Source organism: Colletotrichum aenigma (assembly GCF_013390185.1).
Source record: "Colletotrichum aenigma strain Cg56 chromosome Unknown KSG_Cg56_contig03, whole genome shotgun sequence".
Lineage (NCBI taxonomy): Eukaryota > Fungi > Ascomycota > Sordariomycetes > Glomerellales > Glomerellaceae > Colletotrichum > Colletotrichum aenigma.
In genome coordinates this window covers 2,491,773-2,506,886 of record NW_023500909.1, presented here as the reverse complement: position 1 = coordinate 2,506,886, position 15,114 = coordinate 2,491,773, and the positions used below count along the sequence as shown (strand labels likewise).

The window sequence follows — 15,114 nt, the reverse complement described above, 5'->3', positions numbered from 1 at the left end:
TCTTCGAGTTCCTCGTTTCGCTACCCTTTGACAACCTGCAAAATACCAAAAAGCATCAGAAGGAAGCATACGGTTACATGCCTATCTCACCAATGCAAAGGCACATATGCCGAAGCCGTGATTGTCGGCCAGCGTATGAAGCTTCCCAAAACAGATAGATCGCTCTGTACATTATTGGTCATGCTGCAATTTTGTGGATTAACACCTGCCAGTTCGCACTCAGCTCCAACCAACCCATACCACTTCCATTTCCCCTCTCACTCGGTGGTTGTGCGGATCCTCCTTCATGAACATTGCCGTAGATAAATGATCCCGACGCCCAGTCATCGCCATGGAGTCGCTGGCAGCATTGAGTCTTGCTGGAAATGTGCTCCAATTCATCGAATTCTCTTCTGAACTCGTCCGCGATGCTGCCAGTGTTTATCGGTCGGCATCAGGCCTTCCAGCAGAACTCCAAGACATGGCGATCATCACAGAGAACCTCGCCGCTCACATGAATCGACTTTCCGCACCAGCCATTAAACCAAACTCATCCGTGAATGAGCAGGCGCTTGCCTCACTTGCCAAAAACTGCCAAGCAACCTGCTCTGAATTGCAACAACTCGTCGAGGGCATCAGAGGAAAGACGCCTCGCTCGCGAGGCAACAGTTTTCTCGTTACTTGGAAAGCCTTGCGACGCAAAGGGGAGCTCGAAAGATTGGAGAAAAGGCTTGATAGGTATAGGAGTCAAATTTTGAGCCATATTGTATCAATGTTGAGGTAGGTATTCGTCTGTCTATTCCAATGTGGCTCCTTTCTTTACTGATTTATTGCGCAGGGAGGAAAGCCAAGAGCATCAACACCAGATGAAAACGGCTCAGTCTCCATTGGATAAAAGTCTTTTAAAGGACATAAAGGTCGAAGTTCAAAAGTCTCGCGAACAGCTCGCTGCACTTATTGGTTCGAAGACACCCCACGATGACGCCGTACAACCCACCAATGGGGAAGTCCTGCAGGAGATTCTTGGGGCCCTATCTGAACTGTCTGACAGGATTACAAAACTCAGTGCCGAGAAACAGATCATGGATGTCCTTTGGTTCCCCGAACTTCAGCTCCGGTTCGGGTCGATTGATGAAGCTCACAGAGGAACTTACCGTTGGCTATTGCATGACCCAGACGCTGACTTGGCACAAGCCGCACTGGGTTATTCGGAAACACGATTTGATGTATCCGAAGATTCCATAAATGCCAGGAAGCCCCCCGTTGACCAAGCGACAAGGAACAATTCTTCAAATGACACGGCCGAGAATTCCGGTCGTAATACAACTGCATCTTCCAGCGAATCGATGAGGGAGAAACTCCAAAGGCAGTCCTGGCGAGAACAATTTGCTGAATGGCTTCGGTATAAGGAAGACTTCTTCTACATATCAGGGAAAGCTGGGTCAGGGAAATCGACCTTCATGAAGTGCATCAGCCAAGATCCAATGACACAGCAATTACTTGAGGCCTGGACGAGCGCAGATGGAAAAGACCTCCTCCTCATTCATCACTTTTTCTGGAACTCGGGCACTGAAGATCAAAGAAGCATCAAAGGGCTTTACCGAAGCATCTTATGGCAGGTCCTCCGCTCAAGACCTCATTTGACGCAACAAATTTTCCCGACCCTGTGGCAGAAGGCTTGTAAAGTTCCTATTCATGAATCCGACCTTGGGCTTACAGGCTTACAAGCAGCCTTCAAGAACCTTTTAAGCAACCCGCAGATTCTCGGTCAAAACAAGATGTGCTTCTTCATTGACGGCCTTGACGAATGCGAGGAAGATCACTGGAGATTGGCCAATGATCTCAAACGTTGGTGTTCAGTCCCAGGTGTTAAGCTCTGCGTTTCAGGTCGACCTTACAATGAGTTCCTCGCGGCGTTTGCAACAGATCCAACTCGTTGGCTGAGACTGCATGATCTGACTCGGGACGATATCCTGAGGGTAGTTCACGACCAGTTCGCTAGCGATGAAAGATTCACCCAAGCTCGTCACCTGAGCGAATTTCAAACAGAATACGATCGGCTTGCAGAACTGATCGTACAGAAGGCAGACGGCGTTTTCATATGGGTCACACTAGTGATGCGCTCCCTCTTGACTGGCATTGGAAATTACTACTCACTTTCGCAACTCCACAAAAGACTAGACGCTGTTCCGGCCGAAATTAACTCCATGTTTAACTACATGATGAGCGGGATTGATCGCCTCGAACGGCAGGCAGCAGCTCGAACACTGTTGGTCATGAAGACGCTTGATACGATGGAGAGCCCAAAAATGTGGGTGTACGTCCATGCAGTCTTGGACAGCATCGCCGACAGGCCTGAGTACGAAACCAATCTCCTCGATGGAAGGCTTCAACAGAACTTGGGGAGTAAAGATGGTACTTTAGGATGTGTTCCAATGGCACATCGACTGAATGGGAGATGCCGGGGATTGGTTCAAATCCTCTACACCGGCCGTAATTTTCCATATTGCCATCAGCTGCAGTTTGTCCATCGGACCTTCAGCGACTTCCTGGACGAGCCAATCACCGTGCGAGAGTTAGAGGCAATGGCCGGAACTTTTTGTCCCTATCGTGGTGTAGCTCTTGGACTCCTTTCGGCCGTGAAACATGTTCCCGAACAGGAATGGCAACTCCCATGTCGAGAATATCAGAGCACCGAGGCATTCGGAGATACTACAGATCGTCACCAACATGAAAACGGATTTGGGGGGCCATCTTCGATGCTCGACCTGTTGCTCGACATGGCTGCCGCTTCAGAACTGACGGATTCATGTCTCGTCACGGGAGAAATCCAGTCTTTGAAGCAGATGACACTGGAGTTCTTGACTTCCAAGGGGGAGAGGCTTGAAAGACCTGCTAGAAGTGCACTAATCACCTGGTGGATCACTGCATCTACGCCGAATGAGTTCGAAACGGCCGCACTTTGCATGGCGGCAGCATACGGTGCGTTTGAATACACCAAGACCATGATCCGGAACCAAACCCGAGATACTGGAGCCAGTAGCCTGCTACTTTTCTCTTCTTCAGCAGCGCTACGCAGTGGTTACAGACGTGCAACATCGGAGAAAGTCATGGCCATGAAGCGATTCCTCCTGGAACAAAGAGCATCCTCAAATTTTGAAGTGCGGAACGTCTGCTTCTTACAAGTCGACACCAACCATGCTGCGGGCTCGGATGTTCGAGCATATATGCCCTCTCCATCTTGGACCCCGTGGGCCATGTCCTTGATGGTGATTTCGGAGCTCAAGTTCCTCTTCCAGGACTACACAGATCCAAAATGGAAACCACTTCTGGAGCTGTACTTGAAGCATGGTGCCGACCAAACAGTCTGCTTCGTCGGATACCAACTCTCAAAAACGAAGCAAGCCCCTCAATGGAATAGACTTGGGTTCAACCAGATTTTCCGAAATGAAGGAGATGGCCTGTTAGGTAATATAGAGGGACCATTCTACGCGGACTTGCAGACCATGCTTGAGATTTGGGGGCTTGAAGTGGCTTTGCCCTCGGAGAATGCGTTGAGCAGGCGTTTTACTGCCCCCTGGGAATCCCTCAGCAGCTGGCTAAGCGCGCTCGCGCCGGTTACTGGGCAGTTTCAAAGAGTAACCTCGACTGAAGTTCAGAGATGGAACTTCTTGGTTCTGAAGGTTGTATCTCATAGAAAGCTCAAAGAGCTAAGGCAGTCCGAGCTAGAAGAGGCTTTGAGGCAAATGATTTCGCAGGCTAAGAAGCGCTTTTAGTGGCCGTAACGCGGCACATCTCGTTCATCTGAGAGGAGAGGGATGTAATGGACAAATCTGTACCGAGCAGAGTCAATTTTGATCACTTAATGATTAATGTGGGAAACTTTCTAAGTCGTACTCATTATTATGAGAGATTCGGAATCCTCAAATGACGGTCTCGAATTACGGAGTGGATGTTCGAGGTTGAGGTTGAAGGACTTCTTCATCTCACAAAGGACGTCCAGTGTGTGTACTGTGACAATGACACACGGTCAACAAATCGCACTGTATCGTATCGATAACGGCTGCGGTGCCTGGCCGACCTCACGCCTATCCCAAGTAAACAGAGCCAACGCCTACAACATCGGGAAACACCACAGCACTACCAGCAAAACCCCTACCAATACCCAATTCCCGATCCACCGTCATCCCTGGTTCATACTCAATTGACTTGTCTTAACGAAATTGTCCTGCAAAGCACTCCATCGCGACGGCAAAAGAAACTACACATCTAGGGAGAGAGAAAAAAAAGAAACAACCATCGCGATGGCCGACAGGACATCGCGCCAGGCGCCTCCCCCCGGCGCCCCGCGTCGCGCAGTCCGTCGCAACCTCTTTCAAGGCCTGACTAGACGCCCGACTGGCACGACAGCAGCAAACACGAATGCGCCGACGGGTATGGCTTCCACGGCACCGACTTCTTCGTCCGGCAACTCGGCCGAGACGCTGAGGCTTGATGTCGATGTGCTTTCCGACGGCAGCGCGGCGCCCCAGGGGCCCCTTGAGATTGTTGTGCGCGATGAGCACGGTGAGATTGAACTCGGCGAGCTGCCGACGCTAGTGTTTGACGAGGCGGACGAGGCCGCGCTGGATGATCGCGAGGAGAGCAAGAGTATGTTGCTTCGTTCAAGCTTCGCATTGAGGGTATAGAGCTATGTATGCTAACTATTGGTATAGAGGAGCGGCAGAGGCTTGCAGAGGCCGTGAAGCAGCATCAGGTCAACCACACTGCCGTTCGCGAGCAGCCTGAAGGTAAGCTAACCCCTATCTGACGACTCCGAGGTGCGCTGGTCCTGATTAATCCCCACAGAGCTACTCGAAGCCGTGAAGGCGAGTTTACGGGCTAAGGTTGCTGCCCTCTCCGAAGACAACTGGAGGTACGAGGCCGAGCCGGAGCAGCCTCGTGGCTACTGAGCGGCACAAGCCAACTTTAACCGTTCTTTTACGGCCTGGATTCGCATTCGTTCCAAGTATGTTCATTATGATCGCGCTCGCTATGCGCGATGGCCATCTACGCCGAACAACTGGAACATCTAGTCAAGTCCCTCAGCCTGGGGCGCCTCCACACGTCTCGGGGCGGGGCGTCTTTGCTGCGGCGCACCACCGCCAGGGCCACCAAACAGGCTGCCCATCATGTCCATGAGCGGGTTGCTCTGCCTTGGGCGCTGGATACCAAAGTACATCTCAGCGATCAGCTCGAGAGCCTCGCTCCATGCGCTGACCTCGGAGATATTAGACGAGTACTTCGTGACGAGCTGCTTGTAGACGTCCGGGGTGCCACGCTGGATGGCGAGCAGGAGGAGGCCGAGGAAGTTGAGAAGGGGCAGACCCGGGAAGATGCGCAGGTCGGCGCTGTTGCTGCTGACATCCTGGACGCCGAGGCCCTTGTTGTCGTCGCTGAGGGCGGAGGTGAAGAGACGGTAGGAGGTGTTGGCCGCGCGGACGTTGCCAACGAGAAGGTATGGGAGGATGGCGCGCGCGGCGTAGAGAGGGGCGGTGTGCGAGTCGTCCTCCTTGTACCAAGCGTACTCCATGCGAGCGAGGACCTCAGCCGAGTCCTTTGTACCTAATACCAAATGTCTTTCTGCCTCGTAGGGCTCGTGTTCTTCGGCGTAAAGTGATCCAGCGACGTGGTGGAGATCGGAATCACCGGCGGGGTACTCGCCGAACTTCGATGACCACCTGTATGTCCAGTTAGACACGAAATCTGCTTTTTTAACTTTCCAAGCAAACACTCACGCAACCATCTCGCCCACGAACTTCTTTCTGGTCGGTTCCGCCGCAGGGAACAAACGCAAGCACGTAAGCAGCTTGCCCTTGTTCGTGGCGTCGGGCTTCAGCTCAGCCTGCTTAAAGACGTCGACAAGCATGACGCACAAGTCACCTCCCGAGCCACCCTGGCCGGCCTTCAACAGTGACTGGGCGACATTGTAGAGAATATCGGTGGCGGCGGGCCAGTTGGCGGCCTTGATGTAGCGGGCAGCAACCACACGAGTCTGCTGCTGGGCCTCGTAGTACTGGCCCTCCTCAATACGGGCTTGCAGCCGCGCGATGATCTTCTCGATCTTGTCTGCCTTGGCGGCCATGGTGGGCGAACGGTACGTCGGTCGGGTGCTGGGATTTCGAATCGGAGGGGTGGCGGCGAAAGGGAGGTGAAGCTGGTGAGATGTGACGATGTGGTTTTGGAGCTCGCTGGCGTTCGGTGTTGGAATGGTGGGGCTTCAGGTACCTTGAGCCCCTCAGCTTTGGAGTGCGTCCCTGTGCTTTTGCTCAGGTCGGTTAATCCTCGGCACCCTGTCGGCGAGCTCGATGCGGGATGACGCACTGACCAGTACCTTAATTCCCAATGGAGCAGGGAGATGATGGTGGGTCATCAATGGAGATGGAGATGGGATCATTCGCCCAAAAATATGGATTTCACCAGGCGTTGTCCATTTGATCGTCAAATCGGAGCATTCGAGCAATGGTTTGGAGGTTATCTTCAATGATCATTGTGTTCTTGTACCTGAAATTCTCCTGTCCAGCGCTCACTATAGTCCACATTACTCTATATGACGAGAAGACTCTCTACCTCAAGGGTCGCACACTGAATTTATAGTTGATCAAAATTCCCCTTTGATTGTTCCCTTAGGGTTCATTTTCATGATATGGCACATTGCCGTGTTCAATCTCTTTGAAAAGTTTGCGAACGACATAAGCGAGAGCTTGTTTGTGACTGTATCCTTGAGAGAGAATGGCCAGACGGCGACAACCAGAGTAGGGTTGTCTTAAGTAAATACTTGAACTTGAATCAAACTCAATTTAATCAGCTAATTGATCATGTTTATCGCCCACAAGATTTATCCTGTCTGTTGTAACTGATAGGCAATGTGACAACGCTACCGACAGCACAGTGCCCGAAGTCGGCTACGGTGCAACCCCTCCGAAACCGCATCAACCGGCGTCTAGGTGCGTCAACTCCTCCAACTCGTTTGAATCATGCATCTTAGTATATACAGTCTCAAGAACTCACGGCTGGTAGTGAAACTGCTTCGTCAATGAGAAAGTCGAAACAGCAGAGAAAAACATGTTCCGAATACCTGCCTCCCATCTTCGGGCCACTGGCTCTGGCTCCAGACACCTTACCCTCAACACACACCGTGCAGCTTACACCCCGCTGCGCATACACGTACGGCATGCGTCTCAGTTATCCAAAGCCCCGGCCGTACTACCACCACATTCCAAATTGCCTCTCAAAGTTTTGTTGCGATCACTTCTAGTTGCAACAATCTCATCCAACAGCTTGTTGCTGACGCCGGCCCTGGGAGTCCTCAAGTTTCTCAACGACTCACCTCGATTTTGGGTGTTCAATGTTGAGAAGAACCCGTTACTACATGGCTTGATGAAAAAGACCATGTACAATCACTTTTGCGCCGGCGAGAACCAAGTCGAGGTCACATCTACCATCAGCGAGATTAAGCGGATGGGTTTCCGAGGGGCAATTCTCACCTACGCGCGGGAGATTGTTGTTGACAATCGGATAGAGGAGGAAGTTGGTAAAGGCATGGTGGAGGCAAAGAATGAGACAGAGGCTGAGAAGGACTCGGGTATTGAGGCATGGCGAGAAGGGGTACTGACGACGGTTGAGATGGTTGGCGAAGGTGATATCCTGGCTCTCAAGTAAGCTCCCCGCCATGACTTGCTAAAATGCCATGTTGCTGAGAGTGACTTTTAGACTCACGGGCGCGGGACCAGCTGTGTCAGAGACACTGTCATCTGGGAAACCCCTGCCCAAACAGATGGCGGAAGCCCTCGCTGAAGTATGCTCCCGGGCTGTCGAAAGGAAGGCTCGCATCTTTGTCGACGCTGAGCAGATCAAGGTTCAACCTGGAATCGATGCAGTGGCACTTGATCTCATGCGCCAGTTCAACACAAACGGCAGAGGCGCTGTAGTCTACAACACATATCAAGCATATCTCAAGGACACACCGGACGTCCTGGCAAAACACATGGAGATAGCCAACAACGACAACTTCGTGCTTGGTGTTAAGCTTGTCCGCGGCGCATATATCAGCTCTGAGCCGCGGCAGCTTATCAACGACACCAAGGAAGATACGGACGATTCCTACAACTCTGTCGCGAGCGGACTCCTTTCTCAGAGATACCGAGACTTTGGGAAGGGTGGAGGAGCTAAATTCCCTGAGCTTGAGCTCTTCCTCGCAACGCATAACAAGCAGAGTGTTGTCGCAGCCAACGAGCTGCAGCAGTCTCGAGTTGAGATGGGGCAGCCGTTAACTAAAATTCAGTACGGACAGTTGCTGGGCATGGCCGATGAGGTCAGCTTCGGTCTGTTGCAACTGGCGGATATCACGGCTAAAGAAAAGGGGGCAAAGGAAATGGCACCGATGGAAGTGTATAAGTGCTTGAGTTGGGGTTCGCTGGGCGACTGTCTGTCATATCTTCTGCGAAGAGCGGTTGAGAATCGGGACGCCGTCTCGCGAACAAAGTCTGAGTTCAGCGCTCTGAAGACAGAGGTGTGGCGGAGACTCAAGAGCACTGTGTTGCCTTAGCGAATATTAAAATCAAATCTTCTTATTAATTGAGCCCTTTCCGCCCTGCTTTTCTGGTACAGTTCTCTGCTTCATTGAAAACGTTTCATTGCTGTGACGTCTTGTTCGCCCCTTCATGTTGACGTTGACGACGATAGTAGGGACAAGACAACGATGACGACAGTAGTGCAGAGCATGAGAGTCCACACGCAAAGTAGTCTCTCGAACACAAGAAAAATAGAGGTTCTCTTGGAAGTATTGTCAAATCAACCTAATGCAGACCTGACCATCTCGGCAGTTGCAAACGTGCCAGCAGAAACCGGCATCGCTCTGAGCAAAGCAGGACCTAGACCCCTAAACATCGCCCTGAACTTGCCTTCCCTCCACGTCTGCTTAAACGCATCCCTCATGTTCGCATACTTTTGATTCTTTCCATACCCGTCGCTCTGCATCTTACTCTTAATCACGTCCAGGGGGTGACTTCCAAGCCAAAGTGCCTCCCCAGCAAGACCTCCACAGACGGCGATCTTCCAGCTGGGCACGTCTTTTCTGTCTTTGATGCCATCCCGCTCCATCACGAAACGTACCAGGCCCTCGTAGGCTGCGAACCAGATGCCATATCCGTGGAACTCTCTTAGGAGAGTGACAACTTGGCCTCGGTAGAGACCTTTGATACCTGAGTGCCCCTTGATGGTGCGGACGCAATCCCATGGGCCTGAATACAGGCGGTTTGCACCGTTCGGCTGGGTCTGAAGCCTGATACGGACGTGTTCAATCGGACCGGAGATGACGCTGTTAGTCAAACCAGCTGCTCCGCCTACGAGGTAAAAGTCGGACAAAGACATTGATATGCCGTTGGACTGAGTTATCCCGCGGAAGTCTTCAAGCTGCCGGCGAAAGAATTGGAAGGCGCCAAATTGAATGCTGACCTGGACGCAATGCCTTTAGAGGACAATGATATTTGATGGAATAGACTGAGACTTACGCAAGCTCCAACACTTATCAGAGGTGCAAGAGTTCCCTAATACTATGAGATGAAGTTCAAGTTTCATGAATCTTGTAACCAACCTTGTAAAACGCCAGCGGCCCTTCACGGGCCCAGATCGTTCGAGCAAGACCCAGAGCATTTCCTCCTCCTTGGGTTTGAAGTCGTACCTTCACCAGATCTGTCGATGCCAACGGGTCAATGTGTTGCTCTTATACGGCTCCGGAGTAGTGCGCCCTCTTCCTGACACATACCAAAAGGCTGGCCTGAGTCTTGTCAGCAAAAGAGCTCGCTAAAATACTGCGTCAGAATCAGATCCGAGCACTTGAACTCATACCTATCAAAACCTGAGCGACTCCTCCCGCCGCGCCGGCAGTGATGTCTTTGGCCGATTCGAGAATTGAGTTGCCCATGTTGTCGTCACTGCGACAGAGGACACCAGCACCGAGAGCAACTCGCAGGTTTCGAAAAATCAGCATGCGCATCCAAAATGTCATGAATCGTTTACTCCAAAGAAACTCGTCGACCGTTATCGGTGCTTCGGCACATGGGGTCGCACCGGCATGAGATACCGGAGCGGGGTGGTCGTGGTCGGGCCGTATGCGCGATCGGCTAGCTGGCCACCGGGAGTGAGGGCACACTGCCGACCCCGTCTGTAAGGTGCAGACGACGTCGGCAAGCTACCCCACGGCATACGAAGCATGTATATCGCTCACTAGATCTTATAAATCTCACATTGAATTATGTAGAACATTTCTGAGTGTAATATCATGTTTGCCACTTGCACAGCAAAGCCCGTCATGACTTTTCTTATGCTGCGACAACTCCCCAGCCCCATGAACAGGGCTGCCCGATCACCACAAGCGCTGCGCCCCGTTTCGTATGTAAATGCCAGTGGTTTTGGAACTTTCAAGGCTCCTCCAATTCGAAATGAGCCCAATGTGAGTTTCCGAAAGATCTCCAAAAATCAATGAAACAAGGAAACTAATAGTCGCACCCAGCCATCATACAGCAAGGGATCGGTAGAGCGCCAGAAGCTTCAGGATGCCATCACACGACTTAAGAGCGAGCTTCCTATCAAAGTGCCATCTCATATCTCTCAATTAAAGGTTTCTATATCCTAATTGCTTCTAGGTGTCGTTCACTTACTAATGCTACCCTGAACAGGATGCAATTATCGCCAAGCAACATATTCCCAGCGATCACTCTACCGTTCTGGCAGAGTACCCGCAAACGACCCCTGAGCAAGTCCAGGAAGCCATAACGAGAGCATTGGAAGCTAAGACTGCTTGGGAAGACACATCCTTCACCAATCGTGCCGCTATTTTCCTTCGCGCAGCCGAGCTCATCGCTGGCAAATACCGCGAGAGTATTATGGCCGCTACGATGCTCGGACAAGGCAAGAACATTTGGCAAGCGGAAATTGATTCAGCAGCTGAATCTGTCGACTTTCTTCGGTGGGTGGCCGCTACTTCATACCCTCAGTGCGAGTTTGCTGATAACTCTCCTCCATAGTTTCAACGTGCATTACGCCGCTGAGCTGTACAAGCAACAAAACATCCTGAATGACGCTGGAGTCTGGAAGTAAGTCAAAATGGGCTTCAAGAAATATGTGCTCCAGTCGTCAAGCAATCTATGCTGACTAGACTTCCCCAGCCGAACCGAGTACCGCCCCCTCGAAGGTTTCGTCTACGCAATAAGCCCCTTCAACTTCACCGCAATCGGCGCAAACCTGACCGTTGCCCCCGCTATCATGGGTAACATCGTCCTCTGGAAGCCCTCAGACTATGCCCTCTACTCAAGCCACCTCCTCCACAAGATTTTCCTCGAGGCAGGCCTTCCACCCAATGTCATCCAGCTCATCCCAGGCGAAGCCGAGCCCATCACCTCTTCCATCCTCCAGCACCCCAAGTTCGCAGCCCTCCATTTCACCGGATCCACTGATGTGTTCCGTCAACTGTACGGCAAGATGGGACAAGCCGTCGCGGAGGGGCGATATGAGAGTTACCCCCGCATTGTCGGCGAGACGGGCGGCAAGAAATTCCACCTTGTCCACGGTAGTGCTGATGTGCGTAATGCTGTGGTGAACACTATCCGGGGTGCTTTCGAGTATCAGGGGCAAAAGTGCTCGGCTACTTCTCGTCTGTATGTGGCTGAATCGGTCTGGCCTGAATTTAAGAAGACACTTCTGGAAGAGACTGGCAAGCTCAAGGTTGGCTCGCCTGAACAGGTTGACAACTTCATCGGACCCGTCATCCACGAGAGGTCGTGGAACAAGCTCAAGGCAGTCATCGACAAGGCCAAGAAAGATCCTGAAGTTGAGCTCTTGGCAGGAGGTAACGCGGACAAGAGCAAAGGCTGGTTCGTATCGCCGACCATCTTCCAAACCACGAACCCGACAAACGAGCTGATGAAGACGGAATTCTTCGGCCCGATCCTGTCTGTCTACGTCTACCCCGATGAGAAGTACGAGGAGCTGCTTCCTGTGATTGACTCGACCACACAGTTCGGCCTGACCGGTGCCGTGTTTGCTCGCGATACGAAGGCAATTGAGGCCGCCGAAAGTGGCCTGCGGCATTCGGCTGGCAATTTTTACATCAACAGCAAGAGCAGCGGTGCCGTTGTCAGCCACCAGCCCTTTGGCGGTGGCCGGGCCAGCGGTACCAATGACAAGGCGACCAGCACCAACCTTTTGGCACGCTTCACCAGCATCAGGAGTCTGAAGGAGGATTTTGTGGGTGCTGATACTGTTCTATATCCCTCGAATGAGGCTTGATTAGAGTCGAGATATTAGAACAAAAGGAAATCGCGACGAATTTGCAAGCCATGTTCAATTGAAACCAAAATCAAAATCCAACATGTCCATTCCAGTGAGACCCATAAGCTGCAGGTTATTTTCGTTGAACATTTGTAAGTCGATGTTGAGGTCTGTTGCAACAGATTGTTCTCTTTGATTTGCCGTAGTTTGCGGCGGCGGCGGCGGCGGCGGTAACATATCATCACCAGTGCGATTTGGATCGAGGCCTGGTTGACTTCGGGGAGGGCGAGACATGACCGGAGTGGATCGATTGCGCAGTTGCAGAAGCGCAGAAGCCTCTTCCCACAGCCTTCCACCTGATTCCGATGTCGCTGGGTTGCTCAGAAGCCCTCCAGATGCAGAAGGGGCGACGTCTGAAACTCCCGTGGTGGTGGAAAACCAGTCGGCCCAGGCAATGTAGGCTAATTCTGATGACCTTTCCTCTCGAGCTTCCTGGGCTTCCGATTCTTCATCCACGATATTTAGCTTTGAATATGCTTCTTCGGCAATGGCCATGAGAGCTTTCACAAAATTGATTGCCATGCGACCAGCAGTGTGCATGTTAGACATTTTCCCGAGGCAATCCAGGCCGAATGCTACCTGAGCATTATAATTCAGGTCCCTCGATGTGATACCGATCAATACAAGCATGATGGTAGCGATACTACAGGCTTGAAAGTCTGTAAAGGAGCTAGGTGCAAGGTTTCCAGAGTTACTAGCGGTCTCGAGAAGACCGAGCATCTTTTTAGCAGCTTTTTTGCAACAACGGAAGGGGCCCGACATGAGTCTGATCTCGTCCATGTAGTCATCTCGAGGGGGGGTCTTTCGCAAACACAATCGAGTCATTGCCACAACAGATGATTTGCCAATAGCTATCCATGCAAAGTGATAGTTGAGGATGAGATGGAAGATAGCGCGATAGTGAGGGGACCTTGGATCCAGATTTGTCAAATCCAGACCCGTCAGGTGAGTGTTCTTATATGATTTCAGAAGATCATAGTACTCCTCCAGTGGAAGTTGAGAATCGCTCGACCAATTTCTGAGCCATCAAAGTCAGTGTGGTTGATTTGGCGGGTAGCTTTTTTAACTTACGCTGGCTCTACGAGTTTGTCAATGACCTTGACAAACTCGGCGTTGGCAACTTGGTTCGGAACATTGCAATGTGGTTGACGATGATCATCAGACGTCATCTTTGGTAACCTGGATGTAATGATTTCTTGAGTGACAGATCTAGGCTTATTCAGTTTAATGGTGAGAGTCCTGGCGCAGAAGTTAGCTGAATCGGCAGTTGAACATTGCACTCCAATGCGTACCTTTCGAGTGAATAGATGGCCCACCACAGCCGGCGTCTCATCTCTTTTTCATGTTCAAGAATGCTAGGGTCGTCTGTTTCCTGATGAAGACCAAGTATAAGTGCCTTTCTCAGTGCCAACCCCATGTATAAATAGGAGGCACCGATGGCACTTGATGGCATAAGATAGGCGCCTAGAACAAATGCGGCCTTGACGGAGTACATGCTCACTCGGTCCATAGTATCGGCCATGAGAATGCGAGCATGATCGCCGAAAATTTGCCCTGGGTCACCTGGACAGATTGGAGCATCTATGCCTTCCGGGCGTGCTCGTGGGGTCCATTGACTGCCGAGGGCAATAACCGCGAGCAACAGACATACAAAACTGGCGTCCCGGCGAAGGGGGGATCTATCATTATCGTAGAACTCCCGTAACTTCGCTAAAAACTCTCGCTGGTCGAAATAGAAGAAACAGTCGGTCCCGTGCATTATGCATAGCGTAGCCAAAAAGTCCGCTACTGGCCAGGGCGGCAGGGAGCCGATGGCAGCTTGCAGACGAAGGCCTTCCGCAGACTTCGGAATCGATGAGGTATATGCTAGATCGGCCTCTAGTCTGGTCATATCTCTCTCGGCAGGTGACGGATGTGGCTCGAGGTAGAAGGCATTCCTGAGACGGGACAGGAAGCGAGGCCACATGAAGTTCTCAGGGGCATCGCCATCGGAACATAGATCCCGCCGCGAAGGAGGGTCTTCTGGGCCATCGGCAAGAGGTCCGGCGTTCGAGGTCGGTGTCAAATTCGATGGTGGAGTTTGATGTAGTGCCGAAGCTTCCAAATCTCGTGGTCCTGGTGTAGGCGTTTCCTGCCGCTCGAAGCTGCATTCGTAGGACCCTTGCTGGCATCGTTGACAGATACCCGATGGTGTCTCAATGCATTTGCTTTTCCGAGCCTTGCAACGGGTGCATGCTCTCGGGGCCCGCTGACGGTCCTCTTCGGCGATTCGACGTCGACGGACGCGGCGTGATGAGGGAGCCGGCGGCATGGTGTGCGATCCGTTGGCCTGTGGTTGGTTGCCGAACAATACGTGGAGTGGAATAAGGAGGGAGAATTTGTCGGCAGTGTCCACGGGGGACAACTACCCGACTCGCGCACGGATCATTTGGAATGAGCAACGGGCCGACGCTTCATTACCTAATCAGTCGGTTGTGCGCCCATCTTAGCGGCGAGCTTTCGAGCGTTACATTGCTTTACCTTTGCGTTTGGCAATACATGAATGCGTCCATGAGATTCGTTTGAAGAATCTCAACGATGGCATTCAATTGTAGAGGGCTTCTCACGGTACCGATTGCTATTTGCGCAACCGCCGCCGATGTAGTATAAAAAGAGCGAGGACTTCAGGTCACTAGTGAGTGGGTAACTAAAATACCCTTCCATGTTCTACGTTCGGTGGTCAATCTATTAGCTCAGAGCCCGGGAAAATACACGTCGTTCGATCCT

General features: G+C 51.8%; 6 protein-coding genes across 6 annotated transcripts; 3 read left to right on the top strand and 3 right to left on the bottom strand.

The window, feature by feature from the left end:
- Positions 1–4,283: 4,283 nt before the first annotated feature.
- On the top strand, positions 4,284–4,931 carry CGCA056_v004654 (uncharacterized protein; the record flags this gene model as incomplete). The annotated part of the gene is made up of 3 exons (XM_037319909.1): positions 4,284–4,629; positions 4,695–4,769; positions 4,828–4,931. The coding sequence occupies 3 exons, from the start codon at positions 4,284–4,286 to the stop codon at positions 4,929–4,931; spliced, it is 525 nt and encodes a 174-aa protein (XP_037182214.1).
- Positions 4,932–5,050: 119 nt separating this feature from the next.
- On the bottom strand, positions 5,051–6,103 carry get4 (Golgi to ER traffic protein 4; the record flags this gene model as incomplete). The annotated part of the gene is made up of 2 exons (XM_037319908.1): positions 5,051–5,699; positions 5,757–6,103. 2 exons carry the CDS (start codon positions 6,101–6,103, stop codon positions 5,051–5,053), a joined length of 996 nt encoding a protein of 331 aa, XP_037182209.1.
- Positions 6,104–7,410: 1,307 nt separating this feature from the next.
- On the top strand, positions 7,411–8,566 carry CGCA056_v004652 (putative proline dehydrogenase; the record flags this gene model as incomplete). The annotated part of the gene is made up of 2 exons (XM_037319907.1): positions 7,411–7,676; positions 7,732–8,566. 2 exons carry the CDS (start codon positions 7,411–7,413, stop codon positions 8,564–8,566), a joined length of 1,101 nt encoding a protein of 366 aa, XP_037182208.1.
- Positions 8,567–8,811: 245 nt separating this feature from the next.
- CGCA056_v004651 (putative mitochondrial carrier) lies at positions 8,812–9,943 on the bottom strand (the record flags this gene model as incomplete). The annotated part of the gene is made up of 5 exons (XM_037319906.1): positions 8,812–9,474; positions 9,531–9,566; positions 9,614–9,711; positions 9,785–9,796; positions 9,868–9,943. The coding sequence occupies 5 exons, from the start codon at positions 9,941–9,943 to the stop codon at positions 8,812–8,814; spliced, it is 885 nt and encodes a 294-aa protein (XP_037182211.1).
- A 387-nt stretch (positions 9,944–10,330) lies between these two features.
- Positions 10,331–12,306, top strand: CGCA056_v004650 (Delta-1-pyrroline-5-carboxylate dehydrogenase; the record flags this gene model as incomplete). Its single annotated transcript, XM_037319905.1, has 5 exons — positions 10,331–10,471; positions 10,532–10,639; positions 10,698–10,987; positions 11,046–11,114; positions 11,187–12,306. 5 exons carry the CDS (start codon positions 10,331–10,333, stop codon positions 12,304–12,306), a joined length of 1,728 nt encoding a protein of 575 aa, XP_037182210.1.
- Positions 12,307–12,360: 54 nt separating this feature from the next.
- CGCA056_v004649 (putative transcriptional regulatory protein) lies at positions 12,361–14,659 on the bottom strand (the record flags this gene model as incomplete). Its single annotated transcript, XM_037319904.1, has 3 exons — positions 12,361–13,366; positions 13,420–13,587; positions 13,641–14,659. The coding sequence occupies 3 exons, from the start codon at positions 14,657–14,659 to the stop codon at positions 12,361–12,363; spliced, it is 2,193 nt and encodes a 730-aa protein (XP_037181195.1).
- Positions 14,660–15,114: the final 455 nt, after the last annotated feature.